General features: G+C 48.2%; 1 protein-coding gene across 3 annotated transcripts in view; it reads left to right on the top strand.

The window, feature by feature from the left end:
* The window catches only part of Gsg1l (GSG1 like), a 197,369-nt gene that overhangs the window by 46,322 nt on the left and 131,913 nt on the right, over window positions 1-19,134 (top strand). For all 3 annotated transcript variants that reach the window (XM_029532867.1, XM_021209511.1, XM_021209532.2), the window contains exon 2: window positions 15,902-15,949. In XM_029532867.1, the coding sequence (XP_029388727.1) occupies window positions 15,902-15,949 (48 nt within the window). The remainder of the gene's footprint in view (window positions 1-15,901; window positions 15,950-19,134) is intronic.

The following is a 19,134-nucleotide window of genomic DNA, read 5'->3' as shown; positions in this document are numbered from 1 at the left end:
GAGGCAGAGGCAGAGGCAGAGGCAGAGGCAGAGGCAGAGGCAGAGGCAGGTGGATCTCTGTGAATTCAAGACTAGCCTGGTCTACAGAGTGAGTTCCAGGACAGCCAGGTCTATGTATAGAGACCCCATCAGAGTGCTCATGCGTGGGGGCAGGGTACTTGGCTCCATCGGGGTGGGAGGGCACAGCTCACAGCAGCTCAATCACATTCAGAACCCCTCACATCCTAAAGGATTAGGAAGCAGTGGCTGGGGCTCATCCGAGGGTCCACTTCATCCAGTCTGATCCAGCCTCCTGAAGCTTTTATAGCCTCCCAGAAACAATGCCACCATATGGAAGCCTGCATTTGTGTGCATGACCCTGTGGGGATATGTCAAATCTAAATCCCAGCATCACCCCAAGTAATGCAGCCACATTCTGAGTTCCTGTGAGCACTTCGGTGGGAGGCAGGGCATTCTGACTTGTTCAAGGAACTACCCTGTGATACTCACTTTCCCATGTGATATTAATATTCTCTATAAAATTAATATTAATGATATGAATACTGATATCCTGGTAATGTGCTGAGAAAGATTGCCTTGTTCATTTTAATGAGTGAGAACCTTTCAAAAGCCAAATGTAAGTTCTTTACTTAATTAATGGAAACTTAGGTCACTTACAGTCCTTCACCGTTTCAATTACACCGCCACCAGTGATCTCGACATTGTGTGATTTTGCCTGAGTGCAAGATGAGATCCAGGAAGCGGGGTCTCTGGTTACAGAGATAGATATTTCCCAGAGCCTGCATTTGAATAAGTCTGAGGGCAGGATGCTTCTGACAAGACATGTGGACAGAATGCAGACTGAAAGTGATCCTGTATCCCCGTGACTGATAAAGGTCAGGTGGATGAGGGGTAGGGGCATGGGCGAGGGTAAGTAGGGGTTTGTGTGTGCACACATGCATGCACATACATGTGTATGAGTGTGTATCTCTGTGTGTGTGTGTGCGTGTGTGCGTGTGTGCGTGCCTGTGTCTGCATGTGGGTTTACTTCCTAGAGCCCTGGAAGTTTACTTCCTTCAGTGACCCTGAGTTGGAGAAGCATGGTTGCTGGGTTCTGGAGGAGAAGTGAGGTCCACTCTCGTGTTCATCAGTGAGGCGTGACTTCAAACCGTGCTCCTTTTTTTCTGTCACTGCAGGCCTCGGTGGATAATGAACTTTTTGATGGGAGGGGATGGGATAGACAAAGCTTCCTTTAAACACTGCAGTCTTGCCACAGGTGCTTCAAGAGACACGGTGGTGACTTGTATTCCCCTGCCTCCACGCACATGCCTTTTGATGTTTGTGTGGATGTCATAGCGACTGCTTGGTCTACCATGTCCTTTGATGGCATGTCTGGAGAGTCCTGACCTATTCTGGTTCTCTCTATTCTTGGTGCTTTCTTTTTCCCCGGGAGCTGGGTTTTGATGGCAGCTAGCTTTCTGGAGACTGGTATACGGGTGCCTCAATCTCAGGTGCTTTTGTGTCTGAGATCTGCTGCCTGACATCTGTGTGCTCGAACCTGCCATTCACCCTTCTGAAGCCTCCATGGCGTATGTCTTGCATCTCTCAGGAGGAGTCTGTTTGCTGTTTCTCTTTTCTCCTTCCTGAGGATGGGTTGGGTACCTCTTACTGTTGGGCTGCCAGATGGCCCCTTGAGCCTGGGGATGCTGTCAGATGATCGTGAACAGAAGAAAACATCATTCTGAGTGAGGAACTTGGCCTGCCAATCAGGGCAGCTGGCCGGAAGATTATCTCCTTTCTCTAGTTTCCTTGGGATATGTTACTCTAAAAATATGCATGGCTGCTGTACATTCGTAGGGCACTGCATGACTCTGGGCAACAGGATTCGAATAAGCCTCGGTGTGAACTGTCTTCCAGTTTTGTGCAGGGTGGAGGCCCTGTGAGTTTGGCCTGGAGTGGGAACCAGGAACACAGATTTCCTTTATCCCTGCGTTTTCTAGACTGAAGTAATGTTTTCATAGCATCTTTATAAACTTATTCTTACCAAGAAACTCATGTTGTGCTGGGCTCTGTCTTGTTCTGTGCTGGTTCATATTTTCCTTATATAATGAATTTAAAGGGGAAGTTTTCTATTGCAATTAGAAGTAGACAGTCAGTAGGACTTGCCAAAAATAGAAAAGGTGTGAGCATGTGTGTGCATCTGTGTGTCTGTGTCTGTGTATCTGTGTGTCTGTGTGTCTGTGTGTATGTGTATATGTGTGTGCATGTGCATGTGTGTGTATGTGCATGTGTGTATGTGTGTGTGTGTGTGTGTGTGTGTGTGTGTGTGTATGTGTATACTAACTGAGGGTGAGCATAAATTGAAGCAATGCATGAGATGCGAGCTGGCACGCTCCATCTTTCCTTATTTTGTTTTTCATCCCTGCCACACGAGACTCCACTCCCACTCCCTGGCACCTGTGCCCCTTCTCTCAGCAAGCATTAGAGGAGCAGCAGAAAGCCAACTTTTCCCTGGAAGTAACCTGGGGTGTTGGAAAGGCAGCCTGGAAGGGGAGTGGGGAAGCTGTCTTAGTTAGGATTTTAATTGCTGCAGTGCAACACCGTGACCAGAAAGTAAGTTGGGGAGGAAAGGGCTTCTTTGGCTCACACTTCCACATCACTGTTCATCATCAAAGGAAGTCAGGACAGGAACTCAAACATGGTAGGAACTTGGAGGCAGCAGCCACGGAGGGGTGCTACTTACTGGCCTGCTTCCCATGGCTTGCTCAGCCTGCTTTCTGCCAGAACCAGGACCACCAGGCCAGGGATGCCACCACCCACAATGGGTTTGGCCCTCCTGCTTCAATCACTAATTAAGAAAATGCCTTATAGGTCTGCCTATAGCCTGATCTTATCAAGACATTTTCTCAATTGAGACGCCTTCTTTTCCAGTGACTCTAGCTTGTGTCAAGTTGGCATGAAACTAGGCATCAGAGGCCCCATGAAGCAGTTTATGCTGACCCTCACATTGTGAGTCCTCTACCAGCTGCTGGACTGCAGCCCCCACCCACCCATGAGGTGCCTCAGGCTTCACTACACCCTTTCACTGCCGAGTCCCGCACCTTGCAGAGCGGCACGGCTTCCAAGCTGGGCCATTCCTGGGTTGTGTCAAGCAGGCTTCTGTCCTTGTATCAAATCCTTCCAACAAGTTCCTTGATGAAAAATGGAGATTCTGCATCCTTTCTTCTCATCCCTGAGTTTTGAGGTGAGTCTCCTGACTTCCTGGCACTTCAGATTTTTCATCTTTGGTTTTCTTACAATTCCTCAAATGCCAGAGCAAAGGTGTCTAGAGGCCACGGTGGTGCCAGTCAGGGTGCTGGCAGGGGCTCCGTCTCCAGTCTGCCCTCCACTTGTAGAGACCATTATCTCCAGAAAGATGTCCCAACTCTGGACTCCTGCCAGGAATCAAGGCCTGACACCATCTGTAAGAGATAAATAAATCGAAATATCATCAGCGAATAAGTGTGTGCCATCTGCTGCCCTGTCAGTTCAACTGGCTGAGGCCTCCAGAGAACTCCAAGAAGTGCTTGCCAAGGCTCTGCTGCCAGCCTGGTGTGTGAGGAGAAGCTCCCTGCAGGGCCTGCTGGTCTGCTCTGGCCCCAGCCCCCAGCTCTGTTCCTTCCATCTGGCCAGCGTGCGGCTTTTGCCCCTGCCCATTGTCTCTTATTGGCTCATTTACTGGGGATCAGACTCCGATCTTTTCTATCCTCCCTGCAAGCTGAAATTACCTGCTATAGAAGAAGGTTCCTGCATGCATGTCCAAGGCTCTGGCTCTTTGTGGGACCCAACTCAAGACCAGAGTCCAACTCGGGGCCAGCCTGATTTAAGCTCTGCAGCTGGCTCTCTTCTGGGAAGGTGCAGGATCTTCTGGCTATTTGTGGAGTCCTGTTTGGAGACTTCCCACAGGACGAATGGGTTTCTCTAGATCCTGCCAACTCTGCTAAGAGATAGTGCAGGGTAGCAGCCAGAACTTGTGCCACACTGCCTGTGGCTGTGTGATGTTAGACCCAAGCTTCTCGTGCCTCGGTTTCGTCATCAGGGCTGTTGTGCCATGAGCTGCATGTGTAAAGAAACTGGAAAAGAGCCTGATACAAAGAATGTGCACACTGTGTGGTGCAGAACAGGGGATGGGGGAACACTTATATTCTTACAGCATTCATGAGATGGCCTGGGTTACACAGTGAGTTGAAGGCTCTGTATTACATAGTGATACTCTCCTTAACTAAACCAGATCAGACCAGACCAGACCAGACCAGACCAGACCAAACCTCTCCATGCTAGCAAATGCAGTTTGTTAGCCGGCTTTGTGAGGCAAAGGTTACACTGCCCTCCACCTCCTGCCTATTTCAGTCTCTTCCCACCCTTATTGCTGAAATCTCAGCGTCACCATCTGCTGGGGTGTCGGATAGAATCACAATCCCCAGGCTCAGCCATGGCTGGGGCTCCCCAGTTCCCCTCTCTCACCGATCAAGCTCTAGACCTGAGCTTCTGTGTTTCCATGCCAAGGGCAACTTGGCCAATCCGCAGCATCCTTGCATCTCTGCCAGCACCAGGCATCTGTCTCTGGCCTCTTTCCTTGTTTCTGCTTGTGGCTATGCCAGGTTCCCACCCTGTTCCTGCTGAGCATGCAGAATCACAGCTTCCTGCTCTGGCTTCCAGGGATACTCAGGGCTCTCCTTGTAGGAGTAACGCCGCTCTTTTACCTGAAACCTGGGGAAGGAGGAAATGATAGCTCTGATGAGTGGCACCAAACCCACGGCAGGTGCTTTGCACTCTACTATTTCAATCCTTCCACAAACCTGAAGAAGGAGTATATTGATCCCTATTTAACCATCGATTCACTTTCTATGGTTTTGTCAATCAGTGGTCAGATATAATAAAAGTAGAAAACAGGGAATCCCAGAAATAAATAATTCATAAGTTTTAAGTTGTGAAGCATTCTGGGTATCAATATGGGGTCCAGTGCCCTCTGTCCCACCTCAGATGAGAATCACTGGTTTGTCTGGTGTATCTGTGGTGTATAAACTCCCCTCCCATTGGTTATCCTCTAACAGATAGATCATCACAGCATCCTATTCAGGAGAGAAAGACCAGACTCACAAAACTGTTACTACATTCTCACCGTGCCTTAGAGAGCACACAATATCTACAGGACCTGGGACTATGTAGTTTCAGATATCCACTGGAGATCTTGACACGTATAGCCTGTGCTTAGGAGAAGGCCACTGCATTTAGATAATTTCCACTTGGCAGTCAAGGAAAAGGATCAGAGAGGTGGACCAACATACCAAAGTTGCACAGATAGGCAGGAGTAGACAATAAACAAGAATCCAGACCTCACTTTCCTTAGAGTACTTCCTTTCAAGCAGAGAGTAATGGACAGTAGGGTGGAGACAATGCCTTTGTAGGTGCTGCCTGATTTAAACTTAGCTAAGAGACAGGTTTATACCCATTTCCTCATATAGACCTTATGTCAGTTTCCCTTCACTGGGGAAGAAACTCTCCAACAGGATGACTAGAAAAGCGTTATTTGCCTGGTGTCTCTGGCTTCACAAGTGGCTAAGATGGGATTTGAACTCACAACCACACAAAGCCTCCTTTTAGGGAGTTTGATCTGCTCAGCCTCCTGTTGACCCTGTTCACCCTGCCTTTTCTCATAGTCCACAGTACCTCTTTCTCAGTGAGATCTAGACTGAAGGAGGAGCCTATTGGGGTGACCTGGAACCTGGCCTGGATGTGAAGTCAAAATAAGCCAGTTGTTCCCTCGGCTGGTGATTTCTAGGAACCTCCCCCAAATCCCTGGTTAGCTCCCCGGAATCTGAGTAAGGATGGGCCTAAAGTTGAAGCCATTGCATGAAAAGCAACTTCTGGGTACAGAAAGCCAGCCATGCCTCTGAGGAAAACAGACCAGGGGTCCTAGCGGGGAGGGAGGTCTGGGTACAGAAAGCCAGCAGTCTTGAGGGAACGGAACCTTACAGTCTAGGAAGCCATGGGCTTCCTTTTGTCTTATTGAGAGTCTTCAAAAGATTACTTTCGACCCATTGTCCAGAGTTTGTTTCAAAACAACCGTGCAGCGGTGGGTTGGGAGTGAGTGAAGGCTAGCCGAGCTTTGCCCTGGCTAATGGTGTTCTCACTGGATTCCTGGGAGCCTCCTTCCTGTCTGGACTGGCTCCCCTGGGTGTGAGTAGGGAGTGGATATAAAATAATTGTAAGACATGGGCCTTCAGAATGGGAGGTAAGGCTCTGTGATGGGGCAGACAGTTGGTGATCGAGGAAGAGTCCTGTGACAGAGGTGGAGGGCACTTGATCTGGATCTGGAAGGCTGGAGAAGATCCTCCTGTATAGAATAGAGAGGGTAAAGGTTTGAGTAGACAGGATCAAGCTTAGAGTGTCAAGCCTTGGGGTTCTATTACTGTGATGTAACACCGTGACCAAAACTTCTTGGGGAGGCAAGGCTTTAATTTCAGCTTTTTCCACATCCCAGTCCATCACTGGGAAGTCAGTGCAGGAACTCAAGCAGGGCAGCATTCTGGAGGCAGGGGCTGACACGGAGACCACAAGGGAACATGGCATATTGGCTTGCTCCTCATGGCTGGCTCAGCCTGCTTTCTTATACATCTGGGACCACTAGCCCAGGAGTGGTACTGCCTACATTGATCGTGGCCCTACCGCATCAATAATCAATCAAGAAGATGCACTGCAGGCTTACCTTACAAGCCAATTTGGTGGGGGCATTTTCTCAATTGAGGTTCCTTCCTTTCCAATGACTCACTTTTGGCTGACACAAAACTATCCCGAACAGAGGGTCAAATGGGAGGTGGCAACCCATAGAGTGAAAGTTGGTACTCAAAGACATAGTGTCTGTTAGGTTGGTACCAAGTGCATACCTGTGATCCTGCACTCAGGGAGCCAAGAAGATTGTGATGTTAGCCTGGCCAATACAATGAGCTGTCTCAAAAAACTAGGACTAAAATCCATATAAAAGATCCAGTGTCTGAGGTGATCTCAGAGTGTTCAGATCTCTGCTTGGTGACAACGTATGCTGCCCTCAGCGCCACCACTGGCCCTGTAGTGTCAACATCCTTTCTTGTGTGTCTCTTCCCTCTTAAGTCCACCAGACACGTCCCATGCTCATCTCCTGTTCCTCATGCTTGCTGGTATGCACTTCAGAGCCCTTCTCTGTAGACGTCTTCCAAAGGCTGGGAAGGGGTCTTGAATGTTCCAGGTGGTGAGGGTACAGCAGTGAACTAGATTCTTGTGTTCATGAAGCTTGGTTGGTTGCCAAATCCAGCTGATCTCCAGGCAGATGTGGTCTTGTTTAGAAGAGCCAGGGTACCTTTCTCTGATGTCAGGGCTCTAGGGTGGCTGATGCCCAAAGATGCTTTGCTGTCAGAGCAGAGGTTGTGTGAGGCCTGGGTTTTGCCTTCCTGGCTCATTGCTCTGTAACCAGCACAGAGAACAATGCCAGGCACATAGTAGGCTTTCAGTAAAGTTTGGCAGAATATAGCTGCATTGGGTATGAAACACTGATGTTGCTCACCTCGGGGACAGTTGCTTGTTTTTATCAGTATGTGCTTTTCAGGAGGGGCATCATTATATGTTCACAAGTGTGTTGGCGTGCTTTGGCCACTTTCAACCCCCTCCTCCTTCCCACATTCTATTTTCATGTTTTTAAATTTATTATTATTATTATTATTATTATTATTATTATTATTATTATTAATTAACGTGTGTGCATGTGTGTGTGTGCGATGTGTATGGGTATTAGTGCATGTATAGAGTCTACACGGTGAGTGTGTGGAGGTCAGGGGACAGCCCTGTGTGTGGAGTCATTTCTCTCTTTCTACCGTCTATGGGTCCTGAGAATTCGACTCTGGCCTGAAGGCTTATTTATGCTCAAGCTCCTTTACCCACAGCTGTCTCTTCTGTTCTGTTTTTTTCCCCATCAACTCTAGACTTTGCATGAAGGGAAATGAACAATTTTTGTCTTTGTGATACTGATTTTTATCTAACATGAAGTTTTCCAGCTTTATCAGTTTTCCTGGACATTTTCATTCTTTATGGTAGAGCAGAACTCCATCACATGCCCCTCCCTCCACCTCCCTTCCCCGTCCACCTCTTCCTGGGTGCCATGGCTGGTCATAGAACTCTACACTTGTGCATACTGCTGTGACAAGCATAGGTAGGCAGGGAAGGAACAGTACGTTTTAGGACTCAGAATTAAGCACTTCTAGGTAGCTTAGTATATTGACTTTGATTTTGATTCTTGAGAGAAAGCAGGGAGCAGGGGAGAGAAAGAGAGAGAGAGAGAGAGAGAGAGAGAGAGAGAGAGAGAGAGAGAGAGAGAGAGAGAAAGAGAGAGAGAGTTAGGTGTGCAATCTCCAGGCTGTTTCAGATACTGTCTACACAGTCACCGCTAAAGTCCTGTGGACCAGTGAAGTTCTGTGGAGAGCTAGGACAATAAACAAACAAACAAGACTTGTAGATTTGCCCCCCTTCTGTTCCTCCAGACTCTGGGCAGTGACGACCTCCTGTTGCTAGGACTTCACCCTGTCTATAATGCTATAAATAGCTACAATACCCCCCTGGGATGGTACCATCTGTTTCCTGCCAGACCCCAGTGACCCAGATGGCAGGCATGTCAATTCTCTCTCAACCAGACAACAAATTGCCTAACTACCCGTTCCCATAGCCTCTCTTCAGTCACTGGGGACCACTGACATCTTGAGTGGGTGACTGATTCAGGCTGTGTGCTGAGTCCCACTTGGGAGTCTCTGAGGGCACACTGCCCTGGTAAGGAGGGCATCCTCTAAGTTTGTGGGAGTGAACATGCCCCATCACTTCTGGGATTCATGAGTCGGTGCATCTGCCGGGCGTGGTGGTGCATGCCTTTAATCCCAGCACTTGGGAGGCAGAGGCAGGCAGATTTCTGAGTTCGAGACCAGCCTGGTCTACAAAGTGAGTTCCAGGACAGCCAGGGCTNCTGGTCTACAAAGTGAGTTCCAGGACAGCCAGGGCTATACAGAGAAACCCTGTCTCGAAAAACCAAAAAAAAAAAAAAAAAAAAAAAAAAAGAGTCGGTGCATCTATTTCTTTAGACACGGTGACCACTCAATGGGGAGTAGCAAGCCACCCTCTGGCAGCTTAGGACGCCTCTCAGACTCCAAGTCACACAGCATTTCCACAAGGTCCAGGACACCCTCCCATTGTTCTTCATGTGGGAATACCAGATTCCTGTGGAGTTAAATGTCTTTCCCAGGCGAGTACTCCCCAGGCGCCCTGCTGTCTCTTCTAGGTGCTGCTAAGGAGGCTCAAACTGCATCCTCTGGCTTTCGCCCCCTGTCACCCCAGCACAGTTATCTTCCACGGAAGCAGGGCCATATCACTCTCTTGTGGAGCACTGGGGACACTGTGGGATTGTCCTTCCTGGGCAGGTGCTGCCTTCTCTGTCTTAGAAGGTCAAGTTGGAGGGTGGTTGACACCCTCTGATGCACATTTGAATCATCTGAGGGGTTTAGACCTGTGAAATCAGTCTCTGTGTGGGGCCCTGTCCCTAATGGAGACCTCTTAAATCTAATGATTCAGGACCCTTCCTATCCTCTCCGGTTCATGGTCCGAGAAAGAACACTGCCATCAGGTGGCAGTAATTTGACAGTACTTGGGTCTGGCCTCAGGCTCATCTGTATGTTCGCGATGAAAGGGTCAGTGCACTTGTCTTTGGTTTTATATGCATCATAACCCTTTAATTAAACGTATCAACTTAATAACACCTGACACATTGATGCTAGTGCCGTAAGGGCCACTTGTAAAAGCAGCAAATCAATATGGCGCCAGGCAGCATCTCCCCATTAATGCCTAGTGATTAATCTCTATTGGTGGAGGATAAGCACCTCTCCTGTTTAGATATTAGCTGCTAGACCTTCGGTTGTTGAAGTGTCCTGTTTTCCTCATGTCACCTCTACGATTTTTCCTTAAATGTCAGCTTTACCCTGCGAAGGCAGTGCAGGCTGAGGTTGGGCATATCAGCTCAAACATCTCTTTAGCTTTGTGAAACAGAAACAAAAATGTGAGCGCCCTTTATTTATCCCCATGTGTAGTTCCCTGCCTGTCTAGAGGTAAGTTCCCAGGGGATTCCTTACAGGATCCAGCTGCAAGACACAGCAGCAGCAGCAGCAGCAGCAGCTGGCACAGTAGGAAACTGGCATAGTAATGGAAAGAGAGGGCTGGGGTATTTCAGGGCCTGGAGATCGGAGTCTGTGGTCCTGGGCTGTACTCCATTACCTTCTGGCTCTGTGGTCTTGGGTGAGTTACAGAAAGTTCAGAGCCTTGGCTTGTTACTAAAGTAGGGATTCTTGGCGGTTGTTACAAGTGAAAGAGAATGCAAGTGCCTTCTTGTGATAAAACCGCTTCACAAACACAAAGGGACAGCATCAAACAGACAAAAGGCGGGGTGCTGGTTACTTTTCTGTTACTGTGGTAGAACACTGTGAGCAATGCAATTTGTAGACGAGAGAGCTTATTTGGGAGTGTCGTTTTGCACAGGGATAAGAGTCCAGGATGGCCAGGAGGCGTGGCAGCAAGTGGCAGACAGGACACCTAGAGCAGAAGGTCACACTTTAAACCACAAGCGGAAAGCAGAGGGTGAACTGGTAACAGGCCCAGTCCTGTCGCCCATACTGCCTCCAGCAAGAGCACGTCTCCGAAGCCTGCCTGTCTTAGTTAGGGGAACTGTTGCTGCTATGAAACTCCATGACCAAAAGCAACTTGCGGAGGAAAGAATTTCTTTGGTTTATGTTTCCATACCACTGTTCATCACTGAGGGAAGTCAGGACAGGAACTCAAGCAGAACAGGAACCTGAGGCAGGAGCTGATGCACAGGCCATGGAGGGATGCTGCTTACTGGCTTGATCTCCATGACTTGCTCAACCATGCTTTCTTATAGACCCCAGAATCATTAGCCCAGGGATGGATCCACCCACAATTAATTGAGTCCTCCCATGTCAATCACTAATCAAGAAAATACCCTATTAACTTGCTTATGGAGACATTTTCTCAATGTTTCCCATCTTTCAAATGACTCTAGCTTGTGTTAAATTGACATAAAACTAGCCAGTGCACAACCCAAACAGTACCACCAACTAAAGACCAAATATTCAAATGCCTGTGACCATGGCAGAGGGGGGGGGGTGGCGCGGATCTCATTCAAACCACTACAGACAAAAACCAAAAGCATCAGACTACAAGGGATGAAAACCCACAGCTGACAGAAACGGAATGGAGTGAGACGAGCCCTTCCCCCAAGACCAGGGACAGGATGAGGGTGCCCACCCCTGCTGTTTCTAGTCAACATTTTACTGTAGGTTTTAGCCAAGCAGGTGGTCACAAAAATAAATGAAGGAGATAGGGATTGTAAAGACGAAACACAACTGTCTGTTCTTGGACATGACATGAGCTTGCATTTTGAACAATAAATCCTGGGAACTCAGTAAGAACCGTCAGACTGGTGCATAAGTTCAGCATGACGGCAGCACGTAGCGTCTGCATCCAAAAGTAATCACATCTACAGATGCCAGCGACAAATTACCCAAATGTGGGACAAAGGGAACAGTTCTGTTAACGATTGTGAGCTGGTGAAATGGGAGGAAATGTAACAAAAGAACACAAAGCCTAGTCTTTAAAACTACAGAATGCTGAAAGAAATGCAGGTTGACCTAAGAAGACTGAGGACATCACACTGAGCTGGCTCCTCTGCCCTAGGCGGTGCTCTCCAGGATCAGCCCAATCCTGAGCAAAACTCCAACCCACTTTTCTGCAGAAACCAAGAAGTTGGTCCTAAAATTCACAAGAAAATACCAGAAAACTAGAATAGTCAAAACAAGTTCTAAACTCGGAATTTCTAGTTTCAAAACAAGCTACAAAGCTACATAGACAATATGGGGCCGGAATAATGGCAGTCATATAGAACAGCTACATACAAATGGGGGTGAGGTGAAGCCTGAACTGACACTGGTAGGTGTCTGTGAAAGAGGACCCAGTGTTGAGAAGCCATCTTCAGGAGGGGTGCAGGAATGGCTGGGGACCCGCATGCCAAAGCAGACCCCTTCATACACACTCATGAGCTCAATGCTAGCACAGCGTTAAAGGTACAAGATTTGGAGACTGAAGGGATGAATATCGGTGAGACGAGTTAGGCGAGCCTTCTTAGGTATCATCTCAAACCACACAGGATGAAGAAATATTCAATAAGTGGGTCTTCACTATAGTGTGAGCCCTTTATTACATCATATATGTCTATCATGTATCTATCTATCTTCTATCAGTTATCTGTACCTACCTATCACCTATTGATCTGTCATTCATATATCAGCTATGTGTGTGTCATCTCTTTCTGTACCTAGAATCTGCTTCTTTATATCTACTTAGGTATCTCTTAGTCGTTCAGGTAACTTCAAGTGACAAAGAGTTAGCAATCCCAGTGTTGGGAAACTTTAGGTCTTACCACTGTGGGTGGGAGGAAGGATGCTTAGGAGGTCATGACCCACAATTTTACTCCCGGGAATACCCCAGAGAAACGAGAACGTGTCTGAAAAAAACGTTGTCCATGAACACTGGCAAATGTCCTCAGAAGGGACACACATCTTCATGCCCATGAACAGAGAATAAGGATTGCTGAAATGCAGCACCAGTACTATCTGCCGTATCTTCAGGGCTTGTGGTCTAAGACTGAGTGGAGCTGGGATCCTCCCATAGAGCATGCCACATGCGGGCTAGTCTCCCTCCTGTCCCTGCAGCACTGCCTCACAGTCTATGAGCTATCTGTCCTTCCACATCTTCTGCACCTTTAATCTCACACTTGGGGCCCTCATTGCGTAACATAAGGGTCACCCAGATACAATCATTGTGACACCATGGTGCTCATCAGATAACAAAGAGGCTACTGAGGGACGGACAAGAGACATTGTAGATGTGTGACTTCGTCACTCAAAGGGATGAGGTGTGGGGTGAACCTGGGGGTGAGCATTCACCATGCTACCATGAACGGAGGGTGATGAAAACATCTAAGTTTTTTTATTTGTAGAATTTTCCATTTGTTACTTTGAGACTGTGGTTGACCACATGTCACTGAAGCTGCAGGAAGCAAAACAAAGAGATGTGATTCTTTATACAAAAAAAAAAAAAAAAAAAAAAAATCAATGGAGTGCTGACACACTGTACACCGCAGTCATCTTAGAGCCATGATACGTAGAGAGGGAAGCCAGTCATAGAAGGCCACAACCAGAGGCAGAAAATAGTCTGTCATAGCCTAGGGATGGGAGGGGTGGAGAAGGGGGTGGGCTTCTCATAGGTACAGGGTTTCTTTTGGGGACAATGAAAATGTATAAACTTGATCATGGGGATTGTTGCCAAGACTTGTGATAATACTGGGGTACATGGGAAAATGTTCACTTGCCTTAAAACAGTGAATCCCAGGCCACATGAATTATACCTTCAGCAAGCATTATTTAAAAGGAAGAGACAGCAAATCCCTGGTGTGTAATTCTTAAATATGTCCTGGAACTGGAACCAGAGCTGGTGCTTGGCTCCTGCCCTCTTCAGAATCAGGAGAGAGACAAGGGCCACCACATTTTCATAGGTTCATGCAGATGTTTTAACTTCTTTTAAAATCAGAAAAAAAGGTTAAACTCTGAAGTGGGTCAAGTGCTTGATGCTTAACATACTCATCTTTATACCAATAAGGTTGTAAAAGTCAACATTTTTAGACATTGTGCCGGCTAGTTTTATGTCAACTGGATACAAGCTAGAGTCACCTGAGAGGAGGGAACTTCAATTGAGAAAGTGGCTCCGTAAGATTGTGCTGTAGATAAGCTTTCGTTTTCTTGATTATTGATTGATTATATTAGGGTTTTATTGATGTGAAGAGACCCCATGACCATAGCAACTCTTATAAAGATAAATATTTAACTGGGCCTGGCTTACAGTTCAGAGGTTTAGTCCACTATCATCACAGAGGGAAGCATGGCAGCTCGCAGGCAGACATGGTGCTGGAGAGGGAGCTGAGAGCTCTATATCTGGATCCTCAGGCAGCAGGAAAGGATAATTAGCCACCAGGCCTGGCTTGAGCTTCTGAAACCTCAAAGCCCACCTCCCAGTGACACACCTCCTCCAACAAGGCCACACTTCCTAATAGTGCCACTCCCTATGGGCCTTTGGGGGACATTCTTATTTAAACCACTACAGTGTTTATTGTTGGAGCTCCCAGCCCATTGTGAGTGGTGCCTTCCCTGAGCAGATGGTCCTGGGTTCTATAAGCAAGCTGAGAAAGCCATGGGGAGCAAGCCAGTAAGCAGCACTCCTCCATGGCTTCTACATCAGCTCCTGCCTCCAAGTTCCTGCCCTGCTTGAGTCCCTGCTCTGACAGCTTTCGATGGTGGAGCATGACATGGAAGGGCAAATCCTCCCAGGCTGTTTTTGGTCAGGGTATTTGTCATAGCTAAATCCTATCATAGTTTAATCCTAACTGGGATGTATAACTAGGAGGAAGCATCCTAGTTAGGGCATCTCTGTGCGGCTTGGGATGTCTTCAGAGTCACAATCCTCCTATCTCAGCCTCCTGCTGGGACTATAGGCATCTGTCACTATAGCGGGGTGACATGATTTCTGACCTTAGTTTTCTTTTCTATGTAGGAAGGAGGTCATGAAGACAAAGAACCCGGGATCTAATCAGTATGCTACTGGTCTGGTCTGAGTTTGAACATCCCACTTGCCTCCCTACAGCTTTTGGGGAAATATATCATTAAAGAAAGTTTAAAGCAATTTACTTAAAATTTAACAGAAAATTCAATTTTCCTTCTCGAGGGCCAGCGTCATTGAACTTGAGCCCAGGTCCTTATGCCTGCTTGTTGCTCTGCCACCAGGCCAGCCCTTTCTTCTTATCGCTCCCTTCCAGAATGTTCTTGCTTGTCAACACATCTCTCTTTATAATGTTGATCATAATCTGAGCAGCACTGTTTGGCTGTTGGACCCAAGCTCATGGCTCCGCATCTTAGAGCCTCGTGGTCTTCATCTGTAAAGGGAGCTGAGGGTCCCGCCTCCCAGTGCAAAGCACAGGGGTGAAAGCAAGCCTGCCTGAGCCACAGCCGTGGTGCCGACCCTCCTGTGTGTGGCCTGATGCCCCGTGGGCGGGAGTGACACAGTTTAGAGTCGAGAGGAATTTCTGGAAGGACGTTCGAGACCCAATGTGACCAGGCCTTGCCTTCCTTATTCCCTCTGCCACCACTGCATTCCTGGCCTTGTCATTGCCACGTGGCTGCCAGGAAGCTCAGGAGTCGGAAGAGCTTCAAGGAACGTTGTCTGAGGACTATGGAGGCTCTACACAGACCAGAGTGACGGAGGCACGAAGGGTGTGGAGAGCCTGGACAGGCCAATGGAAGCCTCCCGGGATCCACTCTTCTTCTTCTTTTTTTTTTTTTTAAATGAGATATTATCAAAGGTGTGTGTGTGTGTGTGTGTGTGTGTGTGTGTGTGTGTGTGTGTGCATACACACTCGTACTTCACATGATCAGTGTGTGTGCTTCATGTGGTCAGCATACAGAATGGACAGAAGAGACCAGGAGGCACAGCCTAGGCAGGGTGGAGGTTAGAAAGAAAGGCAGGACAGAGGCAGAGGAGCTCAGGCCTCTGACTTAGCCAGGATGGGAGCTGGTCCCCACCTCCACCCCGAGCTCCTGGCACACAACAGGGCTGCTTGGAATCACGGCTAAGGAAGATGCCTTGTGGGTCAGGTTGGGGACGGCACTACTTCTGGGTCTCTTGGAGGGGGACAGGCAGACTGGGAAGCTGTATCTTCTCATTCTGAAACCTTTCTTTCTTTTTCTTTCCCCAGGTGAGAAATGTCGCAGCTTCATTGACCTGGCCCCAGCATCGGAGAAAGGTAAGTAGTTAGCTGTGCCCTCCCTGGGGACCTGCCCTGCCCTGGTGGCTTGTCAGAGCCTGGGGTTGCTCTCTTGTACCTATGAGGCTTCCTGTCACATAGCCCTGTCTGTCTCTGGGTGCAGAGGATGAAGTGAGGAGGCCAGTGGAGGAGGGGTGCTTTGGCTGGGCCATGGTCCTGCCTCATAGACCTGTCATTACCTTGGAAAGTTCCAGCAAGCCACTCTGGGGAGACTGAGGGACAAGGGACAAGAAACTCAGTGCCCTTCTGTAGGCAGGAAGGAGCCAATTCCTTCAGCTGAGTGAGTGCCCAGCTGCAGGGAGAGACTTTCCTCTGCCTCTTCAGGTTCCCTGGAGGCATTTCCTGTTTGTGCACATGTCTGATCCCGAGGCACTTGGCTGAGCCAGCAGGATCTGTGTCTGTCTTCAACCAGAGATTAGTAGGAATCGCTGTGGCAAGCCAGCATTTCCCATAGACGGGGATGGTGGTTACCGGGGACTTGGTTACTAATTGTCGGGGTCCAGCATCGTCAGGCAAGACCACCATCGACCTTCTGATGAAGGGTCTGCCCCTCTCATTGTCACTTTTGATGGGGAAACATCTCAGAGGGATTATATCATCAAAATTTCATAGCAGAGCTGGGCTTTTAAGACAGGACCTTGAGTCCAGTGTAGGCTTGCCTGAGTAGGACTTCCTTAGCATGGTGGGTGAGTTCTGCAGATACATTCAGTGTGAGCATGTAGGCACCAGGGTACCCATGTGTACTGGTGGTTGTGCTCCGGGGCACGCCTGCAGTGGTGTGTCCATGTGGTGCCCTCTGTAAGCACCATGTGTCTGTGTGCAGTGTGGACATGTTGGCTGTTCTCTTCCAGAGGGCTCAAGCCTTGCTTTCTTTATGGGGACTGAGGGCCCCCAAGAGTGAACGTCATCTATTTTACTGGTGGTGCAGTTTGACTTTTAGGGCTTGGTGGCCGCGCCAAGGACCGTCCGATGGCATATATCAAAATGTTTATGAGGAGGCTGTGTGTCGGGCTGTTACCTAGTGATAGAAGGCTTTTCTGTCCCTGTTGCCTCTCAAAAGTCCCTGGCTTTAACTCTGTCTTGCCCTGTTGGTTTGTGGCAGCCGCATGGCTCTTCTCGCTGCCCTCCCAGCTCCCTTAGGCCCCAGGTGCCTTTAGGTCAAGTTAATTAACCCCCAGCTTCCCTCGGAATTTGATTCTTCACTTCAAACAGGAGCCCAAGGCAAAGCGGAAAATGATCCATTCCGCCCTTGGGGGTTTGCATTGAGCTTTTCTGTCCCTGTGTATTCATTCTGGTGGCTACACCAGCTTCTGAATCCTTTCTGGGGTCCTTCTGGTCTGCTAATGTAACAGAACACCCTCTTCCTACATCACACACACACACACACACACACACACACACACACACACACACCTCAATGGGCCTCACTGCACTGTTCTCTGGGCTCTGTTCTTTACACAGAGTCACATGACCCCTCTCACGGGTGAGGAAATTGGCATAGTACAGTTAGGAGGTGAGATTAGAACCCAGCTCTTTCCTTGTTATTTTCTTTTCTTTTAAAAGAATGCTTACCTTTGCATATTGTGTGTTTGCATGCATGTCTGGAGGTCAGAGGGTAATTTGTGGGAAGTAATTCTCTCTTTCACCATGTGTGTCATGGAGGTTGAATTCACATCATCGGGGCTGGTGACAACCCCTATGAGAGTCATTTTGCTGGGCTGTTGGTTTCTTGAGACAGGGTCTCCTGTAAGCCAGGCTGACTTTGAGCTCCAGCTCTTCATGTCTCTATTGAACCCCGTTCTCAGATGACTGTTCCTCTGCTGACAAGGTAGATCTAAGGGGTCGTGGGGAGCCTGGGGACCCTGCTCCATGGTCTCTGAGGGGGTTCAGGCCAGCACTTTCCTCCTTGCCTTAATCTAGACATTTTCATGTTTCTGTGACAAATTATCAGCTACTGAGCCCCTTGGTGGCCGCCATGATCTTACTCCTTACCTAATTATGGTGGGGTGACCCAGAGCCGCCAACATGTTGGGCGGGTACTCACCAGTGAGCCATATCCCAGTGTCAGAATGGCTTGCCATTTATTTATTTATTTATTTATTATATGTGTATGGGTGCATTGCTTGCATGTATACCACATGTCTGTACACCATATGTGAGCTTTGTGTCTGGGGAGGCCAGGACATGGGATCCCCTGAGATTCTACAATTATGAACCTCCACGGGGTCACTGGGGACCAAACCTGAGCCTTCTGGAAGAGCAGTCAGTGTTCTTAACTGTTGAGTTATCCCCCAGCGTGTGTGTGTGTGTGTGTGTGTGTGTGTGTGTGTGTGTGTTGTAATGTTTTATCTTGTTATAGTCCAGGCTAACCTCAAACTCAACATCCTCCTCTCTCAAACTCCTGTGCACTGGGCTCACATCTAACTTAGAATGCTTTTTTCTTTTTGAAACATAAATCACTTAAGAGGATCCCCTTGCTTAACCTTCCTGTGGGCCACATCTGGCTCGTGTAAACTCACTGTTGCCATAGCCTCATAGGCCTCTTGTGACCTGGCCCTCTACCCTGGATGCCATCTCCTGCCACCTCCCCTTCCTCACCACACTCCAGTTCCAGAATACTTGCTGGGCCCTGGGTCAGCCAAGCTGATGTGTGTGCCCCAGGACCTTTGCACGCCGTTCGCTGAACTACCATTCTCCCAGGACTCTCAAATTATACACGTTTCGGAAAGTTTTAGTAACACCAAGTGCATAGTCTAGAGACAGAGGACTCTACAAGGTCCCTTTTGACGGTCACCAGTACTGTGTTGCTTTATCAGTGTTTGCAACCATGTGCACATGCATACTTGTGGATGGAGCTTCTCATGCATCTTACATATGTGGAATCATGAATTCTTTTTCTTATCGGTACCAATGACTTACTGCTTACCCTTCTCCCTCCTCCCTCTTCTTTCCTCCCTTCTCCTTCCTCTTATTCCTTCTGTGCTATAGGTGAACCAAGACCTAGTTCATGGTTCAAGCATAGTTTCTACCCCTGAGCTGCATCTAAGTTCTGTCTTTCTTTTGTGACTATCTATAGACTATTCTGTCGCATGTAGACTTCATTTATGCCACTGAATGCCCAGACTGAGTTGCTTCTGCACTTGGAGTGTCCTGTATCATAGTTA

This window comes from Mus pahari, chromosome 1 (assembly GCF_900095145.1).
Source record: "Mus pahari chromosome 1, PAHARI_EIJ_v1.1, whole genome shotgun sequence".
NCBI lineage: Eukaryota > Metazoa > Chordata > Mammalia > Rodentia > Muridae > Mus > Mus pahari.
Note: the sequence above shows the minus strand (reverse complement) of the source record. Positions and strands in the feature narration are given on the sequence as shown.